A 27,385-nucleotide genomic window follows, 5' to 3' on the forward strand; every position below is an offset into this window, starting at 1 on the left:
ATTAATGTTATAATTTTATTGTCATATGGTATAGTTTTCAGGTTGGGAATCTTAAGTAAATCTTAAGGATCAGTATTAGGACTATGGGATCCATTGCCATTCTTGTTTTTAAATTCTGATAATTCTGCATTTAAAATTCCCAAAACATGTGTAATGCCAGTATTAAAACAAACTTTGTGTAGACTTTATTTCTGTTGAGAATAATATAAAAACAGCATTAAAATTATTACAACATAAAAATAGAAGAAACCTATTAAGTAAAATTTCCCTACATAAACATAGTTTGAAATTAAAAAAGAGAAAATAGTTGAACTGTGATACCTTTATATTTTGTTCAAGCTTGAGGGATAAACTTTCAATAGTTTTAGTAGCATAATCATAATCTTCCTTCTGCTGCAACAGCATTGGAGCTTTTTCTTCAACTTCCTTTTAAAAAAAAGAGAAAAATTTTAGAAATATTTCAATTTCAAATTTTTATTGATAGTTAAGAAAAATACATGTAAATATTGATGATTTAACTTTAATTTTCCATTGTTTTAAAGACTCTTGATAGACACAAACTTTGCAGCAAAAGTTAACTGTGTTTTGTTTAGCATTACATTTTTGTATTTTGTTCATATAGCAATGTAATTTTATTTAGGTGTAATTATAATTAGCTGTATTTATATTACATTGATTACTGTGTAGTATTAAGAAAAAGAATTGAACTACTATAACAACTAATTTTACAATTTCCTTATTAAACAACCAGAGATAAATATAATAAAATCAAAAAAATAAATACTCTTAAAATTTGTTCCATATAAATCTTTAGCCTGGAATTCTCTTCCTTTTCCACAGCAAGCTGATCAGATACTTTCACATATTCTGTATAAATCTAAAATTAAAAAACAAATCTTCAAAGTATGTCAATTAAAACTTTTTAAAAGGACATAAAAACTCTAAAAGATGAGGGATAGAATTAAAGGTTAAAGAAACTAAACATTTCATAGTGTTATGCTTAAGTTCTATATTGTTCCTAAATTTGAAAAAATGTTTAATTTGATATAAGTGCAGTAATTAGTCTCACACTAAATAGTAATAGATCAAGAATGTTCTTGACCGATACTAGCTTTAATCTAAGAAGACCATGATAAAGGTGAAAGACAAACAATAAATCCAAAATAATAAGCACCCTAAGTGCAGTAGAATATAAAGTTGTAATCTAGGTTATTCAGATAGTGAAGCAAAAAATTCAAGCTATTTTCATTTCATACATGTCTAATCCTATAAACACAATATAAGTCTTGCCCTTTCCTAGTCATTTAAAATTTGTCTCTTAACTTTAATTTTCTTTATATCTAAAAAATTTGGCTTTTTCACTGCATCTTGAAAGAGCTTTTCCTAACTAGCAAATCACCTGATTAAGTTGTCACGCATTTTTCAGATTTTCATCAAAGTAAATAACAAGTTGTAAACCTGAATATTGACGCTTGTTTTTAAAAATATCATGAAAATATCATAAATTAAATGTATAATGCAATGACAAGCATGAGTTAAATGTATAATACAATGTTAGGAAATGGTTTTAGTCTAAATATAAAATCTTTACTTTAAAGTAAAGATATTGTTATTGGAGTTGTTTGATTGTCAGAGTAAAGATTTTTACGAGTAGTTTTAATTAGCTTAACTTTCAATACTTAAAAGGAATTTTTGTTTATTTTATATAATTTAGCTACTCTATAATCCTTAAATTATGCAGTTAACAAAAATCCAATAATACAGATTTATAATCAAACTTAATTATTATAATGTATTATACCCAGTATTGTAAACTAAATCAAAAAGACTCCAAAACAGTCACTCTGACAGTGGAACATGTCAGACAGGATAGCAAGTGTAATAATGTAACTTGTATGACTTGTTACATTTATCAGTTTCAATTTGCAAAGCAACATTTCAGTGGTTCATTTCCTTTTCACCATCATAACTAAAGAAACATGACATTCTACTTTGGAAGAATTAGCCAGGAAATTTTCCCAATCTTAACATAATTGAGCACCTGTGGAATTGCTTGCAGGAGGAGAGTGTGTTTTGCCAGCCACAAACTCAAATACATAAGTAGATGATTAATGCAGTTTTTGATGAGTTTACATCATGACCATTGTAGAGAACTGTCCTGCTACGATTGCAGATTGTCTCTCTGCAAATGGGGGACAGACTGACTACTGAAATAATTGTTGTTTCATTATGTTGCTAGGTAAGCCTTCTCACTAAAATTCATAAACAATGATGCTTCATGTGCATAATAAATAAGGAAATAAAAAAAAAGGGAGATCAGAGACTTTGGACAACCATTTTTCTTTTTGTGTGAATACAATTCACACAAAAAAGAAAAATGTATTAATTTTCTCAAAAACCTGTTGACATTGCTAGTTTTTTGTATTCTGTTTGTTTATAACCTTTTTAAACTGAATTTTTGGATTCCCTATACCCAAAAATGCTTGTATACTCAACTTGGTTTTAACTTGATGAATAGGTTTCTCAAATTCTTAATATTTACTAGGACACAGGATTGTATAAAAATCAAAAATATTTAAATATTGTCTAGAAGAAAATGTATGACATCACACAGACAAGTATTTTATTCGCTGGCAAAGTAAAGCGTGTACACGAAATAAATGTGAAAGAATAAGCACGTCATTTTTTTTCAGTGGTTGTATTAAAATCTTTTTAATTGTTTTGTATTTTGTTTACAACATGTTGTGGTTACAAAAAAATATGTTAGTTTTTGGATTTAACTTGAAATTAGTTTTAAAAATGACAAAAGAAGAAGACGTAAGAGAAAAAATTATGCACAAATATTTACAAAATCCTAATTTTTAGTTACAATTCGATAGCAAAATCGTTGCAAATACATCCATACACCGTTAGTCGTGTTATTCAACGTTTTTCTCAAACAAAATCGATCAAACGCAAATCTGGTGGTGGAAGAAAGGAAGGTTTTAAAGATATAAAACTAGTTAGAAAACTGGTTAACAGTTTTAAGAATAACCCAAGCCTTTCACTCAGGGAACGCGCAAAAATATATGGAGTTTCTCATAGTTTCGTTGCAAAAGTTAGAAACAAACATGGTTTTCATTCTTTCAAAGCACAAAAAGTGCCCAACCGTTCTGAAACCCAACAAAAAAGTGCAAGAACCCGCGGCAGAAAGTTGTATGACAATTTTATTTCTAAAAATTTCTGTTTTATTGAAGATGATGAAACTTATATCAAGTACGATCATCAACAAATTCCTGGTGCTGTTTATTATATTGCCTAATATAGAGCAGATAAGAAATTTAAATACACAAAACATGAAAAGCAGATAAGAAATTTAAATACACAAAACATGACAAGTTCGCTAAAAAAGCTTTCATTTGGCAAGCTATTTGCAGTTGTGGCAAAAAATCAGCACCTTATATTTCTCAGTCCACACTTTCTGGTCAAATATATGTTAAAGAATGTTTACAAAAACGCCTTTTACCTCTCATTAAATCACACAATAACAGACCTGCGTTCTGGCCTGATTTAGCATCAACTCATTATTGTAGACTAGCTATGGAATGGTATAAAAAGAATAATGTGAAATTTGTGCCTAAAACAGAAAATCCTCAAAACTGCACAGAATTGAGAGTTATTGAAAAGTACTGGGCTATTATTAAAAGAAAAATGAAAAAAACAGAAAAGTTTTGCAGAAACATTAAAGATATTAAAATATCATTTAAAAAACCATCAAATAGTTTTGATTCTTATTCTGTGCGCAAGCTTATGGGTACCACTAAAGCAAAAGCTTGAAATTTTATTAGATTCCCACGGGAATAATGAATTTTTTTTTTAATGTTTGATCTTCTTATATTATTGTATTAAAATTATTACTTGGTTCGAAATAAAAATTGAGGAGTACTTTTTTTTAGTTGTTTTTCTATTTTCACATTTATTTCGTGTACATGCTTTAATTTTTCTAGCTTTCAAAGAAACCATTTGCATACTTATTTTTAATAAAACAAAAAATTAATCTTTTGCAAGTATTCAAAAAGAATTTAGAACAAAGATTTTCTTTACATCTTTTACAAAGGAAAAATAATAAAAATGTTTAAATATAAAAATTACCTGAGTTAGTGTCATCCCCTTTTTAAGAATTGCACTTGTGGCAGCAGCCATTGGTGAAATAGAAGACAAATCTTCATTTTTTATATGACCATCTAATTTAATTTGCAAAAAAAAAAAAATACTTTAATAAGAATGAAAACATGGCATAATACAAATCAAATTTGTAATTTTTTCTTTTTTACTGTAACTGGTGTTGCATGTTTTAGCATAATTAGTTAATCTTACACCCTATACCTGTTATATTTGGATATTAAATAGACTTTTCATTACTGTCTGTGTGTAAAATATTAATCAGATTGCATATCACAAGGTGAACATGTTCCAATTGACATACTCCCTGGATCTAACAATGTCTACAGTTTTCTGCAATACCATGGCTATCCTAATTACTGATTGTCTTAAGTCTGGTTGCAGGATCTTTACTACTTGCTCTAAAAACCCTAATTGTAATAAACTCCTTTTCTGACTTATTCAATGTTCAGCAAATATTCAATCATCAAATTTCAAGAATATTTGCAGGGTCCCCTCAGGAAGCAAAGAAATGTGGTAGACTGATTGGTTGCTCTGCTCATAATGATGGTTTCTGCTCCTGTTATTTAATCTGCTAAAGCTCCTCTCAATTTTGTCAACAATGGTGTCAAGATTAATGAAAAATACTATGCAGACTGCTCATTTATCTTTCAAAAAAATAGCACTTCTGTTCATAGAGCCGAATTCACACAGAATTGGCTCATCATGCAAATTCTCAATTTCATTCCCTGGATATTAACCCATTCTATTTCTCTCTGTGGGCCACCTCATAGTTTCAAACAGCCTACATGGAGATAAGAAACAAACATGTAATGAATTTTTGTTTGGGTGTTATGCATATGAGATACTTGGCAGCAGACTGAAACACTGGGTCAAGGCTTGTGAAGGTTGAAAAAAGGTCTTATTACAAATAGAACTTTAAAAGTTTAGAACTTACCCTTTTTCTTAGAAATTTCTAGCAATCTATTTGCATTTTCCAGCTCCACAGATTGTTCTTTAATTTTATTAGCTAACAAATAAAAAAAAATATTTGTTAACTTTTTTGTTCATAAAGTTTGCTGTGGTACAAAAAAAACAAGTGTTTTAGATTATGTATCTTTTATCTTGTCAACATGTTTTCAATTACATTTTTACTTTTTCATTTTTTATTTTTGGCTTTTTTTTCCCCATAACCCTGTGAACCAAAATTAGAGAATTACTACTCTAAAAGCATCCTCAATATTTTATAAACTAATATAGCTACAGTAAAAATATATAATGCAGAGCCCTTAAAAAAAAAACAACTTTATATACTTTTTATCAAAAAGGGAGTATCCCTTCACTGAATAAACTTATCTAGTTGGTTTAGTGGGAAAAAAAAAAGCTTTTAAAATATAAAAAGTCCTTATTGTATTGACTATGCAGCCACAATATTTATAGACTAAATCGGCACAGCAGTTTAAACAATATATAATCCATAAAAGGTGGCATTTTTTATTGCATTCTAAGTGATGGAACCACAGATTCAGCAGTATCTGAGCAGGAATTGGTTTACATTCTTTATCTAAAAATGGAAGTCCAAATATAGAATTTTTGATAAAAACAACAGAGAACTCTTATGCAGTTGGATTAAATTTCAAAACATCTATTAGGTGTAAATGTTAGTGGAGCAAATGTAAAACTTGGTGCTTATGCTAGTTTAAATATTAGTAAAGGAAGGTTCACCTTGCCTAGAAGTTAAACACTGCTTTAACCATTGACTTGAGCAGACTTCGAAAGATACATTTGATATATTACCTCCTTTAAAACTGCTGATGAAGTACTTTTACAATTATATCATTTGTACCATAAATTATGATGATTGGCTGAAGCTTGGAGAAATATTCCAAAACCAACTAAAGTTTGCAGAACTCAGTGGCTTGATCTCAAACATATACAAATTACTTTAGAAAACTATGGTGTGTTTATGACACATATTTAATAATTGGTAGTTAATAGTCAATAATGTTCTCACACAGTCTAAGTTAACAATTCCAAATATCACAATTAGCATCAAAAGTTGTTTTCAATTTCTCTGATATTCATGACTGTTTGCACATTTAGTAGTAGCACTTAATTTGTTTAAGTAAGCTGTTAAATGCAAGTGATGCTACTTTTGATGACAGAGCTATCAGCAAAGTTACTGATTATTTTTTAGATTTATGATTGGAGCACAGGATTTAATGTAATGGATGATATTAAAAACATGTATGTTTTTCATTATAAGTAACAAATGCACAGAATAATATTTGAAAGTTTGCAGTTTTTTCTAGTTATACTTTGCTCCAGAAATGCCGAAATACTCTTGACATATGTGAACTATTTTTAATTTGTCTGTTTACAAATGCGAAAGTAGAACAAATGTTATCAATTATGAATTGTGTAAAAGTGACATGCGAAACGGTTTGTCTGTTTACTTCAGATAAGTGAAGGTGTTGATCCTGAAGCAGATGATGAGATTTAAGCAGAAGATCTTGAAGCAGATGATGAGAAGGTGTTAATCTTGAAGCAGATGATGATTTTTATCAAATTCAACACATCATTTTAAAATTTTTGTTGTCAAATCTGTTTGAACTATTGTCATTTAAAATAACTATTTATTATAAGCATAAAGAAATAAGAAAGAAATAATCTGCAATTATATAAAGTTTATTGATTTTGAAAAATTGCAACAATTAGATTAAACTGCATAATACTTATGCTTTAGTTTCAAAGCTACAAAACAGGTACATTATAATACTTATTACATTATATATTACAAATTTAACTACATAGAGCTGTTTTTAGTAAAATTGGCAAATTAACTGCTTTAAACTTATGAAAATATATCTTAAAAAATTATTAAATTCTAAATCTTTCATTGTCATTTTAAATTCCTTTAATATAAAAAATGAACAGTTAGGATAATCTCAAACTAATATTGTGAATTAACCTTGAATCTAAAATATTTTTGTAAAAAGCTTAAAATTAGTTAAAGTTGATGATATTTTTTGAAATTGGTGAGCATTTCTAAGTCACGGGGATTTTTTATCCAAAAATAATTTAATGAGTAAGATCCCCTAGTATTTATGTACAAATAAATTAAAAGTTTTCAGACTTAATTAACATCTCCACTCCCTTTTACACAACTGATGTACATTTTCTTGGTCTTTTTTAACAAGATGTACAACATTTTGGTCTTACTTAACTAGAAGGTTTTTAAACCAATTTTTCTTAGGAGCTTTGATTAATTATAAATATATAAAAAATAATGGGTTTTCTTTTGCAATGTAAATTTGATATTGTAATGAAACTCATTAAAATCTGATCTTTTCATATTAAGAAATAGATCTCCAACTGCTACTTGCATGTGGAAGCAAATTTACAGTGCAATCCAAACTTCCAGTTCGGTCATGTGGGTTCTCACTATGGGGTTCCACTTGATATTTCTTTTCAAAGAATCCTCTTTAAGTTTCAAAATTTTCCCTTTTGTGACAATGTTTCGTTGTGTTATGCATCAATCAAACTTTATATCTGGTATGTGTAGTTCCGTGCTTGATATTAGCTTTCAAAAAGCAAATTAAATCTTTAAAGACATCTGTTTCAAGTGAGAACAGCAAACTCTCATAGACAAAAGACTTGGTAGTTTAGAAGTTAATTACCTCCTATTATTTTTATTAGGATACTCTTTGCTGTAATAATCAGGCAGTCTGTTTCAGAGATTTTCTTTTTCTTAAAGCAGCTTTCAAAGTTCTAATTAAAAGATTTTTTGACTATTATACTTGGAGTATGCAGACACCTAAAAAATCAATAAAGAAATTAAAAACATTAGATACAAAAAATAATGAAAAGTCAATATTATCAAACTAACAATTCAATTTTTCTAACCTGATTCATTTTTAGTGATTTCAGTTGGTTCATCAACATCTTCATTAAATTCTTTGGTTCTTCCAACATTTATGAATAATAAATTGGATGGATTTTTTTGAAAGATTTAGAGTCTGTTTTCTGGCAGTGAAAAACTCCAATATAGGGATTAGTGCACATGTTAACAAATACTTCCTTCTTTGTTACCTAGGTTCTTAGTCAATACTACTCCTGAGATCAAGTACTTAACAAACTACTTACAGGCAGTCAAGTTGTTATTCTTTTCACAGGCTGTTAAGTTGTCTATTTTTTCATTTTTTTATTGGTCTTTTTTGTTATGTTTTTTTTTAAAATTTTTTCAATTATGAAAATTGAAAAAACTTTCAAAAAAAGAAAAAAAAAAAAAAAGGAATTCACAAAAGAGGCTAATAAACAAAATGAAAAAAATGACAACTTGACAGCCTGTTTTCATTTTTTATTGGTCTTTTTTGTTGTCATTTTTTTTCTTCGGTTTTTCAATTTTCAAAATTGAAAAAATCGAAAGAAAAAAAAAAAAGAAAAAAATGACCTGACAGCCTGTATTTATCAAATTATGAGATCCAAAGTATTTTTGAACTTTTTTCTACATTTTTTTAAGCAAATATTTTTTAAGAATCACTTTTATTTGTAATTTCATCATGACTATTGGAATAGTCAAAGCCTGGACAAGATTTATCAAATTATACATTCAAGTTTTTCAAAAGGGAGGTCTTTTAAAAAAGAGTCAAAAAAAAAGTTAGAAAAATTAACCTACTCAAGGTTTCTATTGTAGACTCTTTAACTTTTTCAGATTCTTGTAAGTTTTCAGCCAATATTGACTTCTCTAAACAGATAGTATAAAACTCTTTTAGCAACAAAAATAGTTCTTATTTTTGAACAAACTGATTCACACTTTTACAAGATGACTATGTCAAACCTTTATTGACTTGTAAAACAAATGCTTGTAGTTCAGAAAACGCTGCAGAAATTTCACTAAGTTTGTTTTTTGCATGGTCTCGATCATCCTTAAACAGAAAAGTAATTGTGAAAACCCAATTCAAATTACAAAATCATCATATTTTTTATCTGTTGATTAGTAACAAAAAAAACGTTTTAAATTCATTTTCAACATAATTTTTTTTTTTTTTTTAATTTTTCAATTATCTTTTTTCCTGATCTACTTTGGACTTTACATACATTTACTAAAACTATAATACAAACTAATTAAAATAATGATGAATTTCAGAATACTTTTCTTTTGATTTTGATTACAAAACAAGAATTTGTTTTTACCAAAAGTTATAATTAATATAGAAACAAAATATTTTAGAAACTACCTTGTAAAGTTCAACAAGCTTAGTTTGAGAGGAGAGTTCCTGTTGCATGTTGTGTTGAAGTTCAACATTTTCTTCAGATATTTTCTCAAGCTTTGACATCAATAGTTTTAACTTTTTCTCTTGTTCAGAACAAGTGTCTTTGTAAATTTCTAAATTACTCCTTAGTTGAATATTCTCTTGGTTGCTTATTTCATATTTTGATTCTATGTCAATAAGTTTGGAGGTCTGATCTCTCTGCGCTTGAATCAAAAGTTCTGATTTAAGTTTTAATTCATTTGTTATATCTTCTAACTGTTGAAGCAGCATTGATTTTTCTTGTTCAAGGCGTTTTTCTTTAAACTCCTTACGAATATCTGAGTTCTTGATTTCATCAAGTTCATATTGAAGACGATAACGAACTTTATTTGCCTCACTCAACTTGTTTGACATATCAGACCATTCCTCATTAATTCTATCTATCTCTGAATTTTTCTTCTCTAAAATTTCTGCAAAGTCAGATTTCTCTTGCTCAAGACGGTTGCACTGTTGGCGATATTGTTCCTAAGAAATAATCATTTTTTTAATAAAAACAAGATGATGTATTTTTACAGTCATTCTGGAAAATGTATTTTATGAATTAGCAAGTTTGCTTATGATTAGATTAAGTTCAACCAACTAAAAATGAGCTAATCTATTGGGATTTTATCCAACACATGCATAAATAACATCTCATTTAACTATGAAACTATCGAAGATAAAATCTTGTTTACCACATCGTACTGATCAAAAGTTTTTTCCTTTTTTATTTGTGAAAATTTATTGTCTTAATATTGAAAGATATTTTAAAAATTTAATCTAAATTTTTGATTCATCTAAGTAGCCATTGTTTGCAGATATATTAAATGATCACACTTTTACAGCATACTTTCTGCAATAAAAATCAAAGGTATTGCACATGTAACTAGCTTTGCTTTTACAATTCTGTTTAGTTTATTAAAAACAAGCCAGAGTTTAAGCACAAAGACTGCTGAGAATTCTATGATTTAAAGCCTGTAGATTGTTATAACTGTTTTCACTGTTTTCTTATTTACTTACAGGTAGCTACTTACTTTAACTTTAAGACAAACCCCTAGCTTACTTGGATATATTAGAAAGTATTGATGGATCTCCAAGTGAGACATTTTGTACCATATACTGAATAATTTTTCTTTTTTTTTTTTTTTCTTTTCTTCTTTTTCTTATTTAAGGTCATACAAAGACTTTATAATATAACTAAAGATTTCAAAGTTTTGATTCATTGGTCCATTTTCAATTCTTACAGTCTATCAGTGTTGCTTTCCCGTTATACTTCTGATAGTTTGGTATTTTCCTTTGTGCTCATTTAGATAATTCAATGGACTTGAAGTAATTTTTAAAAAATTGGGTAAAATATAAGTTAAAACGTTTTTTTGATAAAATAAAGAAAAGATTAAGGGTTTTAAATCTTAGTCTTGGACACGATTAATTTGGGTTATCAAGTGATATAGTATGCATACTATATTAATACTACATGGAAAATGAATCATGTGACTAGTCAAAAGTAAAAACAGATACCTTTCAAATTTAGAATAAAAGCCAAATCAATATACCGTGGTGTGACCTAAAAAAGTCCTATGTTTTAAGAAAGTCCTAATTTACGAAATGACAAATTTTGTATACATAAAACAAACATTTAGAGAAAAAAATTTAGTTATTTTATCTAGCTAGATATCTAGTTAAAACAACAAAGTTTTTTTCCGCAAATGTTTCTTTTATATATACAAAATTTGTCATTTCTTAAATTAGGACTTTCTTAAAGCATAGGACTTTGTTAGGTCACACCATGGTAATTAGCTTTGTGCATGACATGTCTACTAGTCTGAAAAATAACTAGCAATCCTTGAATTGAAGGAAATTTGGCTTTTGTACAACATATATGTGAGAAGATAATTTGTTCCTGTTTAATTCTAATTTGGGTTCAGAAATTCTTATCAGTTCTTATGCGTATGTTCTTATCACCAAAATGTTAAGTTGATGTGCACTGCTTTACCTAAGGGCCATTTAATATATTACAAAGATTTGATCAAAGTATGTGTTTGTAATATAGATAGTCGAAGCTGCATGTTTCATCTTTGTTCTAACTGCCCCAGTAAAGTAAATTTGAAGACTTACTCGGAAAATGTGTATGAAAATAAGGATTTTGATTTTGACAATCAGATCACATACAAACAATAGATATCAACTGATCGAACTGCACTTGTCACAATACAAACAAGCATTATTGAGTTTATTGAAACTCTAAGTGAAACTTTGTATGACCTTTGTCATCACCACTTTATCAAAGAAGCACAATTCTCCTACTTATCAGAGGCAAAAAAACTGTTAGATCAACACACTTGTTTTATTCTTATGGATGTTGCAGGGAACTATAGCTTTCTTGTGCAAGATGCTGTACAAGGATTTTACTGGCAAACCGATCAAGCTACCTCACATCCATTTGCTGTTTATTACAAAGATGAAAAAAATCAACTCAAATGTGAATGCTATTGTACAATATCTGACCATCTTCGCCATGACCAAACAATAGTTCATTGTTTTCTCACAAAGTTACTACCAATGATCAAAATCAAACTACCCACAATCAATAGAGTAAAATACTTCAGTGATGGTGCTGTATCACAGTACAAAAATTACAAATGTCTGTTAAACTTAATGTACCATCTTGAAGATCACAATATAAATGCTGAGCATCACTTCTTTGGTACATCCCATGGCAAAAGTCCATGTGCTGGAATAGGAGGAACTATGAAAAGAGAAGCAGCAAAAGCAAGTCTACGAGCAGCAAAGCAAACCAGATTCTTACAACAAATGAAATGTTTACATGGGCTGAAAAAAACATTAAAGGTGTTAACATATTTTACATTTCAAGTGATGATATCAATAACCATGAAACTTATTTTAACTAAAAGAAATGATATGAAGAGATGAGCACAATCCCAGGCACAAGAAGCTATCACAATTTTGTACCAGGTGGAGACAAATTATTTTTACAGAGAATCTCTAGTGATACTGTCTTTGATACCCATTTACTGAATAATATTAACTTGGCAAAAAAAAAATCCTTCAAACTTTTAACCTGGTAAATACATTGCATGTTTTTACAATGATGAATGGTACATAGGGCTTGTGCTTAAGATTTGTAATGAAAACCAAGATGTTAATGTAATATTTATGCATAGAAACAAATTAAATTTAAAATGGACTAATGATGCACAATCAAGTCAGTGTTGGTTTCCATTTGACTAAGTAATATGTCAAATAAATGCTCCAGCCATTAAGGGTAGAAGAGCTCGTAACTTAAAACTTGTTAATAATGATTATGACAGTATCATGAGTAATATAAACCAGAGAAAAAGAAATTAGTGTACTTGTGTTTCATGTGTATATACACTTCTACTTTCAGCATTTTTGATTTTGATTTTGATTTTTTGAAACGTAATATTACTTGCGCTATTAAGTATCCTTTTAAACTAAATTTGAAGCAAATTTGTCAAAATTTGAAGCAAATTTGAGGTGGTATCCTGGGGACCATTAGGTGATTTGATATGGAATGACCCAGCATTAATATGTGCAATATCAAAAAGATCTTGTAAACATTCTTGTATACCTTTTTTTTTATTCCAATTGATATTCTGACTTCCATCCCTTATTTTAACACTTACATTTCATCATGTAATTTTTTTTCTTTGACACTTGTATTTCATCATGTAACTTTTTTGATTTCTTCACTATATTGCACTTTTCAGAAGTGTATTGATTGTCTGACTTATCAGTCAGATATTAGTTTTGCTTCTTGTTGCCATGATTATTTGGTGAATGTTCTAAAAGCACATGGTGTGAGACACATGATTACTTCCACTGTAGCAACAAGCACACTGGAATTTGGGAGTCTTACAGCTACAGTTGTACTTCTGTTACTCCTATACTAAGTTGTAAAGATGGACACAAACAATTAAGTGCCAACACTAACACTTTTATACAAACTAATACTCTGCTAAAATCTGTTCTGTAAAATAATTAGCTAGAGCTTAAATTATGACCTAAAAAAAAGGTTATCTTTTGGATTTTTAGCCTCTGTGAGTGGCCCCTAAAACTTATTATTCTTACCTATAGCAATGCTTAAATATCAACTAACAGTTGACAATAAAACATAATAACAATATCTTTAAATTTCTAAATGGTTCTCAATGTACATGAATGGGATACAATCTTGAAAGTTTGAACTATTTCATTACTATTGAAACCAACTAGATTTAAATCTATTATAGATTGTTTAGTTTCTCAGCTAACTGGTTTTTCTCCCTAACTTTTTGCGGAATTTTTAGAAAAAAATCAAAGTGAACATTTACTCTAATTAACTAAGATTTTACACCTAAACTCAACTTTTTAAAAACTTTAAATGAGACATAAATTTACATAATAGCTAAATTTACATGATAGTCAAAAATTGTTGAAAAAAGTTTAAAGGCAGCACTAAAAAATTAATTGAAGGATAAATTTGGTACACTTGTGCGCAGTTTTTTTATCATCATTAGCAGTTACTGTTTGTTTAAAAAATAAATAATAATTTATCATACTTAATCTTATTTTCTTAATCTTTTTTTTAACAACACCATCTTTTTTACTATAATCATAATCCAGCTAAACCCAATGCTGCTCAAGCTGCCAGAAACATTTGTTTTGAAACAACAAAATGACAAAACAACAAATCAGAGATTTGCTGTTATTAGCAATAACAACAAATCAGAGATTTGCTGTTATTGCTTCTTTATTTGCTAGACATCACCTGGCTGCCTAACAACCCCAGCTATTTTTATCTCTAATTGTCACCTGAGATGAAAAATGGTGCCTTTTCATTAACATGAAGCCACAAAAAGAATTGTTGAACAAAAATAAGTAAATAACAGTGTGTCAAGTAGGGTCCCCATTCATAAAAAATTATGCTCTGTGTATGGTGGGGAATGGAGGACATTCTTCATTGGTAATTTCTTGACAGAAAATAAATAATCAATACAAAAGTCTACAGCCAACAGAGCTCAGACAAAAAGGTTTAGCTGTCTAGCAAAAATGACCAAATCTTCCTTATGAACTGGTCCTGCAACATGAAAATTCCAGACCTGTGTTACAAATCTTACAAAAACTGATATCCAGGAGCTACAATGAAAGGTTCTCCCGCATCCACCTTACTTACCTGATATTGCAACTGCTAAATTCCATTTGTTCTGTTCTTTTTCAAATTTATTAAAAAAGAAAAACTTTTACTATTCTCCAAAATATTTTGAGATCATCAAATATCTTATTTTATCAATTACAGTTATTTGAAGAACCATGAGAAAATAAAGAATATTTGATTAATTTTTTTTTAATCTAAGAAAAAAATCTGAAACTCAACATAAATATTTTATATAAATTAAAAATAAAAAGAAGATTATTTCAGAAAATATCAATGATAGGCAAAAACATTTTTAAACTAATTGCTAAAAAATAATCAGTAAAAACATTAAGAAACCTAAGTAAAAATATGTGTAAGATTGTAATTTGAATATGATGTGTTCTAATTTGTATCATACTTTAATAATTGATAAGACTTAGACTAAATTGATTTAAATAAGTTTGTTTATAGAGTGAATATAGCATGGGTACATGCTATACTCATTCTGTAAACAAACAAATTTAAACCAATTAACAAGTAATGCTTAGCATAGTACAAGTAAAATATTTTATATTGGTGATGTTAGTAAAAATTATGTTAACTTCTGACTTATAAGATATTACATCTAAAACACTTAGTTTTAGGGTTGTCTTACATAAAAATTCTTTAAAATAGTATAGTCTTCTAACTAAACAGAATGTTTTAGTGAAATACTTTTAATACACAATTAAAATTCAACTTATTTTTTTAAACCAATTAAAATTTATTAAATAAATAGCAACTCACAGTTTCAGAAATTAGATTACTCTTCTCATTGATTGCATCAGAAAGCTTATTCTCATAAACTGATAAAGTTTCTTCTGCCTTTTCTAGCTTGAGTTTGATTTCCACTAAGGTTTGTTCATACTTTGACAACTTTGTATTACATGAAATAAGTTGCTTATCCAGCTGACTAAGCTGGTACTCTAAATATAATATTTGATGTTTTATTCATATTAAAAGTAGTACATAAATATTTATCTAAAAACTATATAAAAACTTTAAAGATCCTTAAAATAATAAAAAATACAATCACTGTATTTTTTTTTTTTACTTGTCACTGAGAAGATAGTTTCTTCACATTACAAGATGCATCAATTTTCAGATCTCATCATAAAATCTTTCTTTTGAAAAACACTATGAGATCAGAAACTTGGTTCATCATGTGCTACATACATACATACATACATACATACATACATACATACATACATACATACATACATACATACATACATACATACATACATACATACATACATACATACATACATACATACATACATACATATATACATACATACATATAATACAAGAGAAATCCAATACATTAGCTTAAGGATTAAATTAATTGATTTTATTTGATGTTTAAGTATTAAGATATTTTGTTTTATTGTTTCACTCAAAAAAAAACTTCTAAACAAACACAAAAAACTCAACAAACAATTTTTACAAAATCAGGAGAAAATATAAACCTGCATTTAATCTTTCTTTTCTCAAGATAGATTCTTTGGATAAGTGATCTTCTTTAATTTTCTCATTGTCAAGAACATATTTTCCCAACACATTTAACCAGTTTGAAATATGTGTTGAATCATTCCCAATATTTTGAAGTAACTCCTGGGATAAATTAAACTTAACCGAGAGAATTTTTATTGCATCTTCCATCATAAGTTTTCACCTCACCAGTTAGACTAAAATCAAAATGCAAATGTTTATTTGTAAATTTCTACATGAGACTCATTAATCTTTTTTATAACACAATCAACTATACTATATTTACTCTTAGATTAATTTTTAACATGTTATTCAAATGTTGTTTTTTTTTTTACTTTATTTCAACATCAATAAGTATTTATATATTTCTTTATAATAAGAATGTTAGAAAAATTAGGTTAGTGTATGTATATATCTTAAAAGAAAAAACATATACGTATACACAAAGAAAAAATTATAGAATTAAAGAATTAAGTTAACCATAATTATTTAGGTAAAATATACCCTTTCGCATAATTAAAACTTATATGAAAAACAGTAAATGTTTAAGAAATTTTTAAAATGTCACTAGATATCAAATTTTGAAAATCAAAAACCAGTAAGAAATTAGAATGTTGATCTACCATGCTTTGGCGCACAACAGTTTTTAAAAAATTCATCAGTTACCGTTTTCAAGGAAAGCGCACACTCAGTAAAAATCTATTGCCGCGAATAACTCTGCGGTTGCAATTAAATATTTCTTTATTTGAATTTCTTAGGCAAAGTGGTGAAATAGACAAATCCTACACATAAAAAGCGAATAAAAAGTTTAATACCCATAATAGTAACTGTAACGAGTTTGTTTTGTTTTTTATCATGTAATGTTTTCCACTTGTCTTGATTACTGTCTTGTACAGTTTTCACCGAGTTGCCATATATTTCTCAAAGCTTTACTGTAGATGATATGCATTGCTCACTTCGAGACACAAATTTAGGTCGAAAATCAAAAATTGCAGATCATTTTTAAGTTAGAGTCTTACACAAGTTTAAATGGTGAAAGTTATTGGCTTTGGAAATGAGTCTTTTGAAAATTATTGAGCTCAAAAGAAGCACTGCCTCCTTCAAGTAGCACAATATCGGCAACAAGAGTTGAAAATGGAAACAATTTATTGGTAAATTTTGCTTTGCAAAGATTCTTTTAATAATCACTTTGAGCTTGTGTAAGTAATATGCTTATTTAAATATTTATTTGAAATAATAGTATAAAGATAAGATGGTTGAGGCAATTAGTACAAACGATCCTGCTTTGTGGGCTGAAAATATGTCTAAAGTAGAACGTGATGCAGTTGTTCTTCAGGGGCCTCCTTAAAATCTTTCATCTTTTCCGAGAGACTCGAACAAGATTAAGGTTCCTGAATTAGTTTTCCACGAAATAACTCGCATTGGGGAAAAAATAAACAGAGATTGGCTTGTTTGGAGTGCAACTTCTAAAATATTTCTTTGCTTTTCGTGCTCACTTTTCGGAAGTAAGCAAGCTTGCGGGGCTGGTAATCAATCGCATCTTCTACGTTGGAATGGTGGCATCAATGGAAACTGGAGAAAGCTAGCTGACAAAGTAAAAAGCCACCAAAACAATCCTCACCATCGAGACTATTACATTAAGTGGAAAACAGCGCTGGAAAACATGGAAAATCAGTGTGGGGTTGATTCAAGTCTAGAAAAATTGGTAAGAAATGAGGCAGCTAGGTGGCGTGAAATTCTGCGGTGCATCTTAGATGTAATTCTCTTCTTAGCATCACGCAACCTTAGCTTTAGAGGTATATTAATGAACATTAATTGTTATATTTATATTTACATTTTAATTTATCTGCACTCTAATTAAACAGAAAGTCGTGATTTATATGTGTAATTATATTTCTTGTTTTAGGCTAATCAAAAATGATTGGTGATGACGATAACGGCAACTTTCTTGCAACTCTAGAGCTACTTGCAAAGCACAACAAGACTCTTCAGTTACACCTAGAAGAAGTTTCTCGCAGCCAACAAGAATCTAAACAAATTGTTGCTCATTATTTGGGTTGGAGTACTCAAAATAAATTTATCAAAGAGTGTGGAAGAATTGTCCGCGGTGCCATTATTAAAGAGGCTCATATGGCAATTTACTACTCCATTCTTGTCGATGGAACGCCTAACGTCTCCCATACTGAGCAAATCGCCTTTGTTCTCCGCTTTGTCTACTATGGTATTGATAAAAGATGGGTAGTTAAGGAGCGTTTTCTTAGGGTCGAAAATCTCGAAAAAAAGAAAGGTGCAGATATTGCCAAGCTAATTATGGACGTCTTGGAGCAAAACGACATCGATCTGAAGAACTGCCGAGGTCAAGGATACGACAATGGTGCCAACGTGTCTGGTGTGTACAAAGGAGTACAAGCGATCATTCTTCAAAGAAATTCTCAAGCTTTCTACATGCCATGCAGCGCTTATAACCTTAACCTAGCTGGTATTCACTCCCTTGAATCTTCTGTAGAAATGAAGAACTATTTTGGCCAGATTCAGTTACTCTACAATCTTCTTAGTGGAAGCCCTATACGATGGAAAATCTTGACCGAGACGGCTGGTTTGTCTCTTCATCAAACCTCGCAAACCCGATGGAGTGCACGCATTGAGGCTGTAAAGCCGTTGGTCAAGCGACCCAGAGAAATTCTTCTTTCTTTGCAGAAACTTCGGGATCTTGATTTAACTGGAGATATTTTGAATGACGTAAAATCTTTGGGGAAATGGATTCAGTCATTTGAGTTTATTATCATGACAACCTTCTGGTTCAAAACACTTCAAGCAACTATGTCAGCGTGTCATTTCAATCAGAAAATATTACTCTAGATGATGAGATGAAACTTATGAGGACTCTTATCGAGGATCTTACTAGATTTAGATTTTCTTGGCCCGAATTAGTTAATGAAGCACATTTGGTTGCCTCCGGTCTAGCAAGCTATGGATTTCAGTCAAAATTAGTTCCAAAAAGGACAAGGAAGAGGAAATCGTTTTACGAAGAAGCAAGGAACGAAGTTCATTTCTACGAAAACGATGAAAAGCAGTTTGAGGTGAACGTGTTCAACACCGCTCTCGATACTTTAATTCAACAAATGAGAGACAAATTTCAAGCTGCAGGAAAAACGACGAACATTTTCTCGTTCCTATGGCTCTCAGAATCAAATAGTAGGTCGAGTAAAGAAAAAGAAGTTGAACAAGCTAACGTCGAGGAGAAATGTAAAATTTTGGCGCAAATCTATGTGAGTGTGTAGATGAAGACAAACTTATTTTAGAGGTCCGTCATCTAGATACTTTGAAGCGCGCCAATCTTTTCGGTCCAAAAGAAAATCTCACTTCAATGAAGCTATTAAATGGAATCTATCAGAAAGGTCTAGAGTCTCTCTTCGAATCAATATGCATTTTGTTACGTATTTCTAACAGGATTCCCGTTTCCATCGCCGAAGGAGAACGGTCTTTCAGTAAGCTTGGTCTAGTAAAAACAACATTAAGATCTACAATGAGTCAAGACCGGCTAACTAATCTCCTAGTTATATCTATTGAACACGATCTTGCAAAAAATCTGTGCTACGACGAGGTCATTACGAATTTTGCTATGAATAAAGCCCGGAGAGTAAACTTCTCTTGAAGCATTAAATATCTATTACATTTAAAACTTACAGTTACTTGCAATATAAATAAAATTCAATAACGACCCACGCCCTCAGAATTCAGTAAAAAAAGATTAGCATTCGGACAGTACTCAAACTTTTTTTGGATTCGGTCGATATGATAGGGCGCTAGTGAAATTTTGACCCCGGGCGTTATTAAGGATCGCGGTGGGCCTGAGTACCATACAAACATTTTTCGTGAAAAAAGTTGAATTCTTTATTGTTAAATAACAGAGTATTTTTGCTCAATAAATATTGTATATTTTGAGCATAACATAACTAATTGACAAAACAAAAATGAACGTACATATTACAAAATATTTTATGTATGATAGGCTGCAAAACTTTTTGAACATAATGGAAGGTCAAATTCCAGACAAATTGTTTTTGTCCGTTTTTGTGTTTGGTTTTCCACTCATCTTCTTCATTTACGTCTTGGTATTTCTTCTTCAGGAAGATGTGGAGATACATTTTCCAGTCGCAGTTTTTTCATAGATGATCTCCCTCTCGACAATGAACGTTGTATAGCTGCAGTTTTTCTTCCTTCATTTATCATTTCCTCTGCCAGGGGAACCAAAAATTGCTTCAAAGGAATTTTGTTCTTTGTGGCTTCCTAATGTTTTATCCAAGCATTTACAGGGGACATCATAAGTAAGCGATAAAACAATTTCTTCCACCATTTGTTCGATTTACGATCCAGTTCATATTGTCCTATCATTTTGTGCGCTAAATCCACCCCTCCCATAACTTCGCGATGAAACGCTATCATCTCTGAGCAAGGAACACTACATTTTAAGCCGTCTTTCAAAGTTTTCATCACTTCTGTAAGATCAGCTTTATGACAATTACTCAACATAAGGACTTCTTTTGTGTCTTGCCATTTTACAAATAGTAGTCCATCTTTACTGCACTGAAACAAATACTTGCCTCTTTTCAGCTTTTTATCGATTACAGGTACAACAGCACAACGTCCATGTTGTGCCATTGACCATTTAACTATTTTTTTTAAACGCTAAAAAACGATACTTCTTGGTCGAATGAAAAAAAAGGTCTAAAGCATAATTTTTGAGCAAAGTATGAGAAAATAGCACAAACTTTGAATGCATTAAGTAGATTCAATAGTATAGACAAAGAACTCCCGGAAGCAAAAAGTGGTCAGAGGCACAACAGGTTCTCCTAACGTTCTCGAGAAAGAAAAATAATGTTCTTTCGTTATTTACTCCTCTAATCTACTAGTCTTGGGGACAATAACAGCAGAATTGTTTCAGAAATTTTGAACAAATAATCGAAAACTGCTGAATTTTAAGAAGGCAGATGCATAACAAATAACTAAAAATAATATCATCTTAAGATCTTTCTTTTTAGGAGTCAGGTATACAATAACTGTGGATGTCATATTAAACTAAAGGAAGCGTATGCCATAGGCACTAATGCTTGCTTGATTGGAACCTGGCTGATTTTTTAAAAAAAAGAAAAGAAAAACTGATGCATACATATAGAAACACTTACATTACTCATGTTGTTGAGGAAAATGAAAAAATCTCATGTTCTGATAAACAGATTACAAACATCTATGCCTTCAAATAAACTTTTGGATTAAACTTAGTTTTGCAGAAAATCTTTCAGCAAATTTTTAAAAGGACCCTCTTACATTTTCCTCGAAATCCCGTGCACTTATTTGGATTCAGCTTTTTTTTATTAAGGTTGGTTCATCATCAGATAGGAAAGATAAATTTATTTCATCTTTAATGATGTACTTTAAATACCCAAATATTTACAAACTTCAAGTAATTCCGAGATACACTGCGAGCGAACTGGTAGTTGGTTAGTTGGCTGATATCTTAAAGGTAAGTCAAAAAGATATATAGACCTACGAGTGTTTTAGCCAATTGTAGAATGTAATTTAAATATGTTGTTCGCCAGGATTTCGGAGCCGTAGTTATGAGCCGGCTCCATAATCCCAGTAATTAAAAAATGTCACCTTATTCAATAAGTAAATGATTAAAAACTTAATTTGTCTTTTAAATGTTGTGTGTAAGTTTTAAATGTTTTTAAATTTTAGTGTTGTTTTTTAAATTAATCATTTTATTAATTATTGTGTAATTAGTATTCAACTGAATGTGTAAATAAAAAAAAAACCACTTTGAAGAATAAAGTAAAATATCTGTTTGATAAAATCAATCTTAAGTTTGTAATAAAATTTTAGCTAGCAAAGGATCGTCTACTTGCGAGTTACCTCGACATTTCCAAATAAAACATGAAACTTTTGAAAATAATTATGAAAGTGAAGAGCCACCTCAAAAAAAATGAAAACCTGAACAAATCATTTCATCATTCTTCAAGAAGGGAGTTAGACACCTTAGAGGAAATTGTTTCAAAACTCTCTTATAAAGATGTAATATCTATTCATTCAATTTGCAACAGTAAATTTATTCAATCAGCCTATTTGATAAAAGACTAAAACGACTTAAAGTCATTTGGCTGAGTTTGGTCTGAGTGTTGAAACTTCAATTGTTTGCGCAGTAATAGATGGTATTAATGAAAAAAATGACCGATTTAGTGACCAAAGTGCAAAGATTTATAAGAAAAAACAATTGCAGAAAAATTAGAATACTTCAAATAAGAGTCATCCTGTGTAACCAACAAGAAACTGCCAAGTATTTCTTCAATCATTGACAAAGAGTTCAATATTTTTGCAACAACAGAAGTTCAAACTCCAAATATAAAGTTACTCGACAGTACCCTGCTGATCATTCCAATAACATCCGTGGAGACTGAACGAGCTTTTTCTACTGCTGGATTATTTATTACAAAGCTACGTAGTCGTTTAAATGATAAGTTTATTGATGCCCATTGCTTTCTTAGAACATATTATAGAAAAAAAAATGCACAAATTTTTTAAAAATCTTCCCTCCTTTTTTTTCCCGGGACCCCAGTTTTTCGGTGAATTGTTCCCGGTTCCCGGCTTTTTAAAATAATCGGGGAGTTCAGAAACCCTGCTGTTTGCTAATTTAAACAAACTTAACAAAGAAACAAAATATTTTAATGAAAATGAAAACCACAAAAGATAAGAAGCATCTAGCACACAGGCAAGAAAATTGCCCAATGATCCAGAATATTTGAATCATTTTCCAATTCGTGTTAACAAGAGGAGCTACATTAGCCACATCAGAACGCTCTTTTTTAATCCAGAGAAAGATCAAAACGTGGCTTCGATCATCAATGGGTCAAAAAAGAAATAATTCCTTGTCAGTGTTGAATACGCACATCGATATTGTTGATAGTCTATCTTTAATAGAAGTTGCCGAGTGATTTACTGCTGCACAGGATAAGCACAGAAGTTCGGAAACATTTACTATAAAAGATCTTGATTAGATTTTCATCAAATTCTTGCTTTTTTTTTCCAGTTTTTAAAGAAACTTTCAAACAGAAATTTTTAGTTTAAGCAAGTTTTTTGTCGCCGCAAAAACATTTGGAATCAAAATAAATATTTCACTTTGCTCCCCCCTCCCCATTTTAATTGCATCCCGTGCCCCATGAGTCATATTACTTGAATACAAGTTTTTGTGAAATGAAGCTGAAAGATCTCCAGAACCAATTTTGGAAGTGAACTGCGTGCTGTCTGAATTTCAAAGTAGATGTATAGCCACAATTGAAGTTATCCGACTTGCGAATGCAAATATTAAGTACCAGCATTTAATTGAAATTTGAAATTAAAAAAAAAAAAGTTCCATTTTACATGGTAATACATTAAAAAACTCTTATGATCATTTGGAGGGTATATTAAACATGACCCATCCAGGCTTATATTTTATAGCAAAAACCTTTACCTAAAATTTAAGTCAAAATTAGAAAAAATCTTGAAGTCCTACAACTTTTATGTTTTGCTCATAATTATTTTATGATCTAAATAAGGTTCTCCAGATAGAAGCAATTAATTTTTCAAAAAAATTTGAAAACCTATGGTGCTTATTGATTAACACCATAGTGTTGCTAGGTTATGTTGTTCTGTAATTAATGATAAGTAATAAAGTGCAATGGATGTGCCACACACTTTGCCTTGTGACTTCACTCAAAGTATCTAAAAGTACAGTTTATAAGGTAAAAAAAGATGTGCTGGAATGGACTCAGTTACCAAATCCTGTGAACAAGAAGTTCATAGAGCGACTTAAGAAGCATGTTGATAGAATTCCTATCATGTTGATTGTCAAAATGAAATTGATAAAACTAAAGACACTAATTTTCAAAGTTATTATATTTAATTCAATGCACTAAGGGATTCATATCAAAAGTTAAAAAACCCTGTAATAAAATAGGAAAGAAGTTAAAAATTTATCAAAAAAAGTAATTCATTGTTATGGCACTGCTCAGAAATCTGTAATTTAAATTAATGACAAATAAAACAAATGTAACAAGTACTAAAATTAATTTTAAAAAAATATAGAACTCTATTTACAATAAGTGTTTAGCTAATCCAAAACTGACATGGTGAGTAGTTGATATTCTTCCTAAAGATCTTTTTATCAGGACTAAAATTGCTTTTTAAGCAAATAAATATTAAAAACATTAACTTGGAAACATTTAAATTTTGATTTAAAGTGACTAAAGCCAAGTTTGAGGATGATTTAATGTATTTGCAGATAAAAATTTAAGAACTTACATTTTGGACCTGATTATTTTAACTCTGATCAGCTACATCATATTGTAGTTTAAATTTATTATCAGATAGAAAATATGTAACAACAACAATTTATAATAACAGAAAACATTTTAAATATTGTAATATTCTTTTGCAATTACGTAGTTTCTTATCCTGAACTGCAAAAACTGAATTTTTAAAATGATTAAATTGCAAGTACTGAAAATTTTTTCTTTTTTACAACTAAAAAAAAATCATGATTAAATATTTGTAAAGATAAATTGTAATAGATTAGCTAAACATAGAGCCTTAAGAAACATTAACAGAAAAAACAAAACAACAGTGGTAAGTGTAATCATGGCAAATAGAAAGAGTCAAGATACAGCTCAGTATATTTTTTTCTCACTGGCAAGACTTCTGCTTCAGGTAGATATATTGGGGTCCAAACAGGTTCTCCAGTAAAAAGACGAATTACTTTTATGAAATTGTTTTCATCAACTGTAAAACGATGGTAGATACCAGCTGGTAAACCAAGCAAATCCCCTTTACTGACAAAAATTCGAATCCATTCAGAGTTGAAATTTCTTACATCAAAGTAGCCACTCCCATCAATAATATATCTAACTTCATCATCATTGTGGATATGCTCTTTGAAAAATAATTTTATCTTTTCTTCATAATTAGGTAAACCTTTTTCTGACACAGTTATAAAATCACAGAAAGAATAGTTGTTTTTTTTACGTAAAGAAATCAGTTCTGGATCATCTAAATACTTTTCACCTTCATCAAAGTCTTCAGTTTTCATTTTTTTGTAGTAAATACCTAACTTGTCAAGATGATTGATAGATAACTCTACATTCGGATCTCTTTTATGAGGTAGGCGTGGATTTTCAGGAGAATGATCCATTAACCAAATCCTAACCATCTTCAATACTTTTGTGCTAAAAATACGTATTTTACTAAATTTATTGAGGAAACCTTAGAAACCTTAAAACCTAATTAAGTACTACCATGCCTTCCCAAACTCATTTTAACAAAGAGTTTGGGAACAATATGGCAATAGTAATGTTTTCCTTTCACTTTCGCTGTTTTAAAATTACTAACTACTTGTAAGAATAGTAAATGTATATGTGTGTGTGTGTGTCTATATATATATATATATATATATATGTGTCTATATATATATATATATATATATATATATATATATATATATATATATATATATACAGTGCTCGAAGTGGGAAAAAAAAGGTAGCGGGATGGTTTTTAATATTTTCTAATCACCATCCCACCTATCCTAAAATTATAGATTTCGTATTTTGTGTAGATTAAATAAAGGAATTATAAATCCCTAGAGTATCCCTATAGTAAAAAACCTATATTAAAAAAACAACTTGAGGTCCGTTATATTCTTAAGAGACTGTCACCGTAAAATATTGAGTTGAGTTTCACATCAAACGTCATTAAGCAATCAAAAAACAATGATATATTTAAACATTTTATTTTTAAACAAGTCTTATTTTTTTGTATTTACCAATTTTTAAATAATTGAAAAAAAATACCATCACATTGAGGAAAGGATTGGCAAGTTTCAATACTCGAAAAATCTGTCACTTCTTTATTTATTTCAGTGTCATTTTCCAAATTACTTTTAGAACTATCACTGCTTAACTTTCTTTTCCTTCCGCTTGCTAGCCATTTACCCATATTTAAAATAAGTAAATTTTTTTAAAATCATAACATTTAATGTTGAGTAAATCTACTGTGTACTATATTTTATTTCACCAAAAAAAACTCTAATGATACTTTATCGAAAAAAAAAAACCAATGTCGCTTTTTGTTGCTTGGTAACTTTTTATTTAAAATACAAAAGAAAAGACACAATGTTTTATAATTATCGATTTAGTTTTTGAAATTTCTACCGCAAATTTTTAAATAACAGCTGAGACTTTAGTTCATTTAAATTCTTTAAAATTGTTTTTACAAGTTTATTTATAGGAGGAAAATAAAATAAAATTTCCATTAATTTATTATGTACCGGTATGGCATCCCACCCCAAAATATGCATAAAAAAAAGAGGTGGGATGGTCTTCAAAATTTAAAAAGGTAACGGGATGGCATCCCGCCCCATCCCGCCTCACTTCGAGCACTGTATATATATATATATATATATATATATATATATATATATATATATATATATATATATATATATATATATATATATATATATATATATTTTACTCACACATACAAATAGCGCTAGTGTACTTTTGCAACTCCCCTTTTAATTTACGAGGAAAAATGATATCCATTTTCATTTTTGAAACAGCACAAGATACTCTAGTTTTAACTTGAAATAAAAGCCTTCCCAATCTGCATGCATTAGAAATTGTAAAGATCAATAGAAAACCCATAATGCAAAACCGCTTCCATTTAAATCAGCATACGGATTGGTTTTTATTGTTTAAAATTAAAATTTCTTTCCTGAAACCTTCGTCAGTTTTTAAACACAAAGCTATTTCAAAAACACCCAGTTTTACTAATTATTATGCCTTTCAACTTTTTTTAACTCAATCAGTCTATTTAAAGTAATTCTCTGTTATTTTAAGTTAACTCTAACAACGCACCAGCTAAACTAATTGTTTCTGCAAGTAAACCGTTCTCTGAACCAACGAATAAAAGCGTACAAATTAATTGTACGGTTAGTTCTTATATAAAAGTTTTTATGAAGTTATTTATCAATTATTTTATCAATTTTTTATTCAAGTCTTTCTTACATTCACATGTTTGTTACTAAATGTTTATTTACAGCCCTATTTTAAACTTTATTGCTGCGACTGTGAAAACCATGTCATTTGCTTAAAGTAACAAAACCTTTTTGGTAGAATTTTTAATTTTCTTCACGTTTAATATAAGAGGATTTTGCGACTGTCAATTA

General features: G+C 29.5%; 1 protein-coding gene and 2 pseudogenes across 4 annotated transcripts in view; 1 reads left to right on the forward strand and 2 right to left on the reverse strand.

Moving 5' to 3' along the window:
- Nucleotides 1-16,838, reverse strand: part of LOC149882930 (nucleoprotein TPR-like) — a 77,088-nt gene extending 60,250 nt beyond the window's left edge. Inside the window, exons 1-10 of one of the 3 annotated variants that reach the window (XM_090100064.1) lie at nt 16,749-16,838; nt 16,104-16,322; nt 15,376-15,554; nt 9,381-9,920; nt 8,981-9,068; nt 8,819-8,887; nt 5,099-5,170; nt 4,132-4,223; nt 785-877; nt 322-426 (exon numbers count right to left, since the gene is read on the reverse strand). In XM_090100064.1, the coding sequence (XP_089956190.1) occupies nt 322-426; nt 785-877; nt 4,132-4,223; nt 5,099-5,170; nt 8,819-8,887; nt 8,981-9,068; nt 9,381-9,920; nt 15,376-15,554; nt 16,104-16,299 (1,434 nt within the window). In that variant the 5' untranslated portion in view covers nt 16,300-16,322; nt 16,749-16,838. Of the gene's footprint in view, nt 1-321; nt 427-784; nt 878-4,131; nt 4,224-5,098; nt 5,171-8,818; nt 8,888-8,980; nt 9,069-9,380; nt 9,921-15,375; nt 15,555-16,103; nt 16,371-16,748 lie in introns of those variants that run through there. The other 2 variants (XM_090100065.1, XM_090100066.1) reach the window with 2 other exon arrangements.
- Nucleotides 16,839-17,401: 563 nt separating this feature from the next.
- LOC149882932 (zinc finger MYM-type protein 1-like) lies at nt 17,402-19,780 on the forward strand (annotated as a pseudogene).
- A 4,370-nt stretch (nt 19,781-24,150) lies between these two features.
- LOC149882933 (acireductone dioxygenase pseudogene) lies at nt 24,151-25,505 on the reverse strand (annotated as a pseudogene). Its single transcript, XR_016444646.1, has one exon. The product of XR_016444646.1 is annotated as an acireductone dioxygenase pseudogene (transcript).
- Between the last annotated feature and the right edge of the window lie 1,880 nt (nt 25,506-27,385).

Source organism: Hydra viridissima, unplaced genomic scaffold (assembly GCF_058129835.1).
Source record: "Hydra viridissima isolate aposymbiotic clone 2 unplaced genomic scaffold, HvirCarnegie_v1 scaffold_10, whole genome shotgun sequence".
NCBI lineage: Eukaryota > Metazoa > Cnidaria > Hydrozoa > Anthoathecata > Hydridae > Hydra > Hydra viridissima.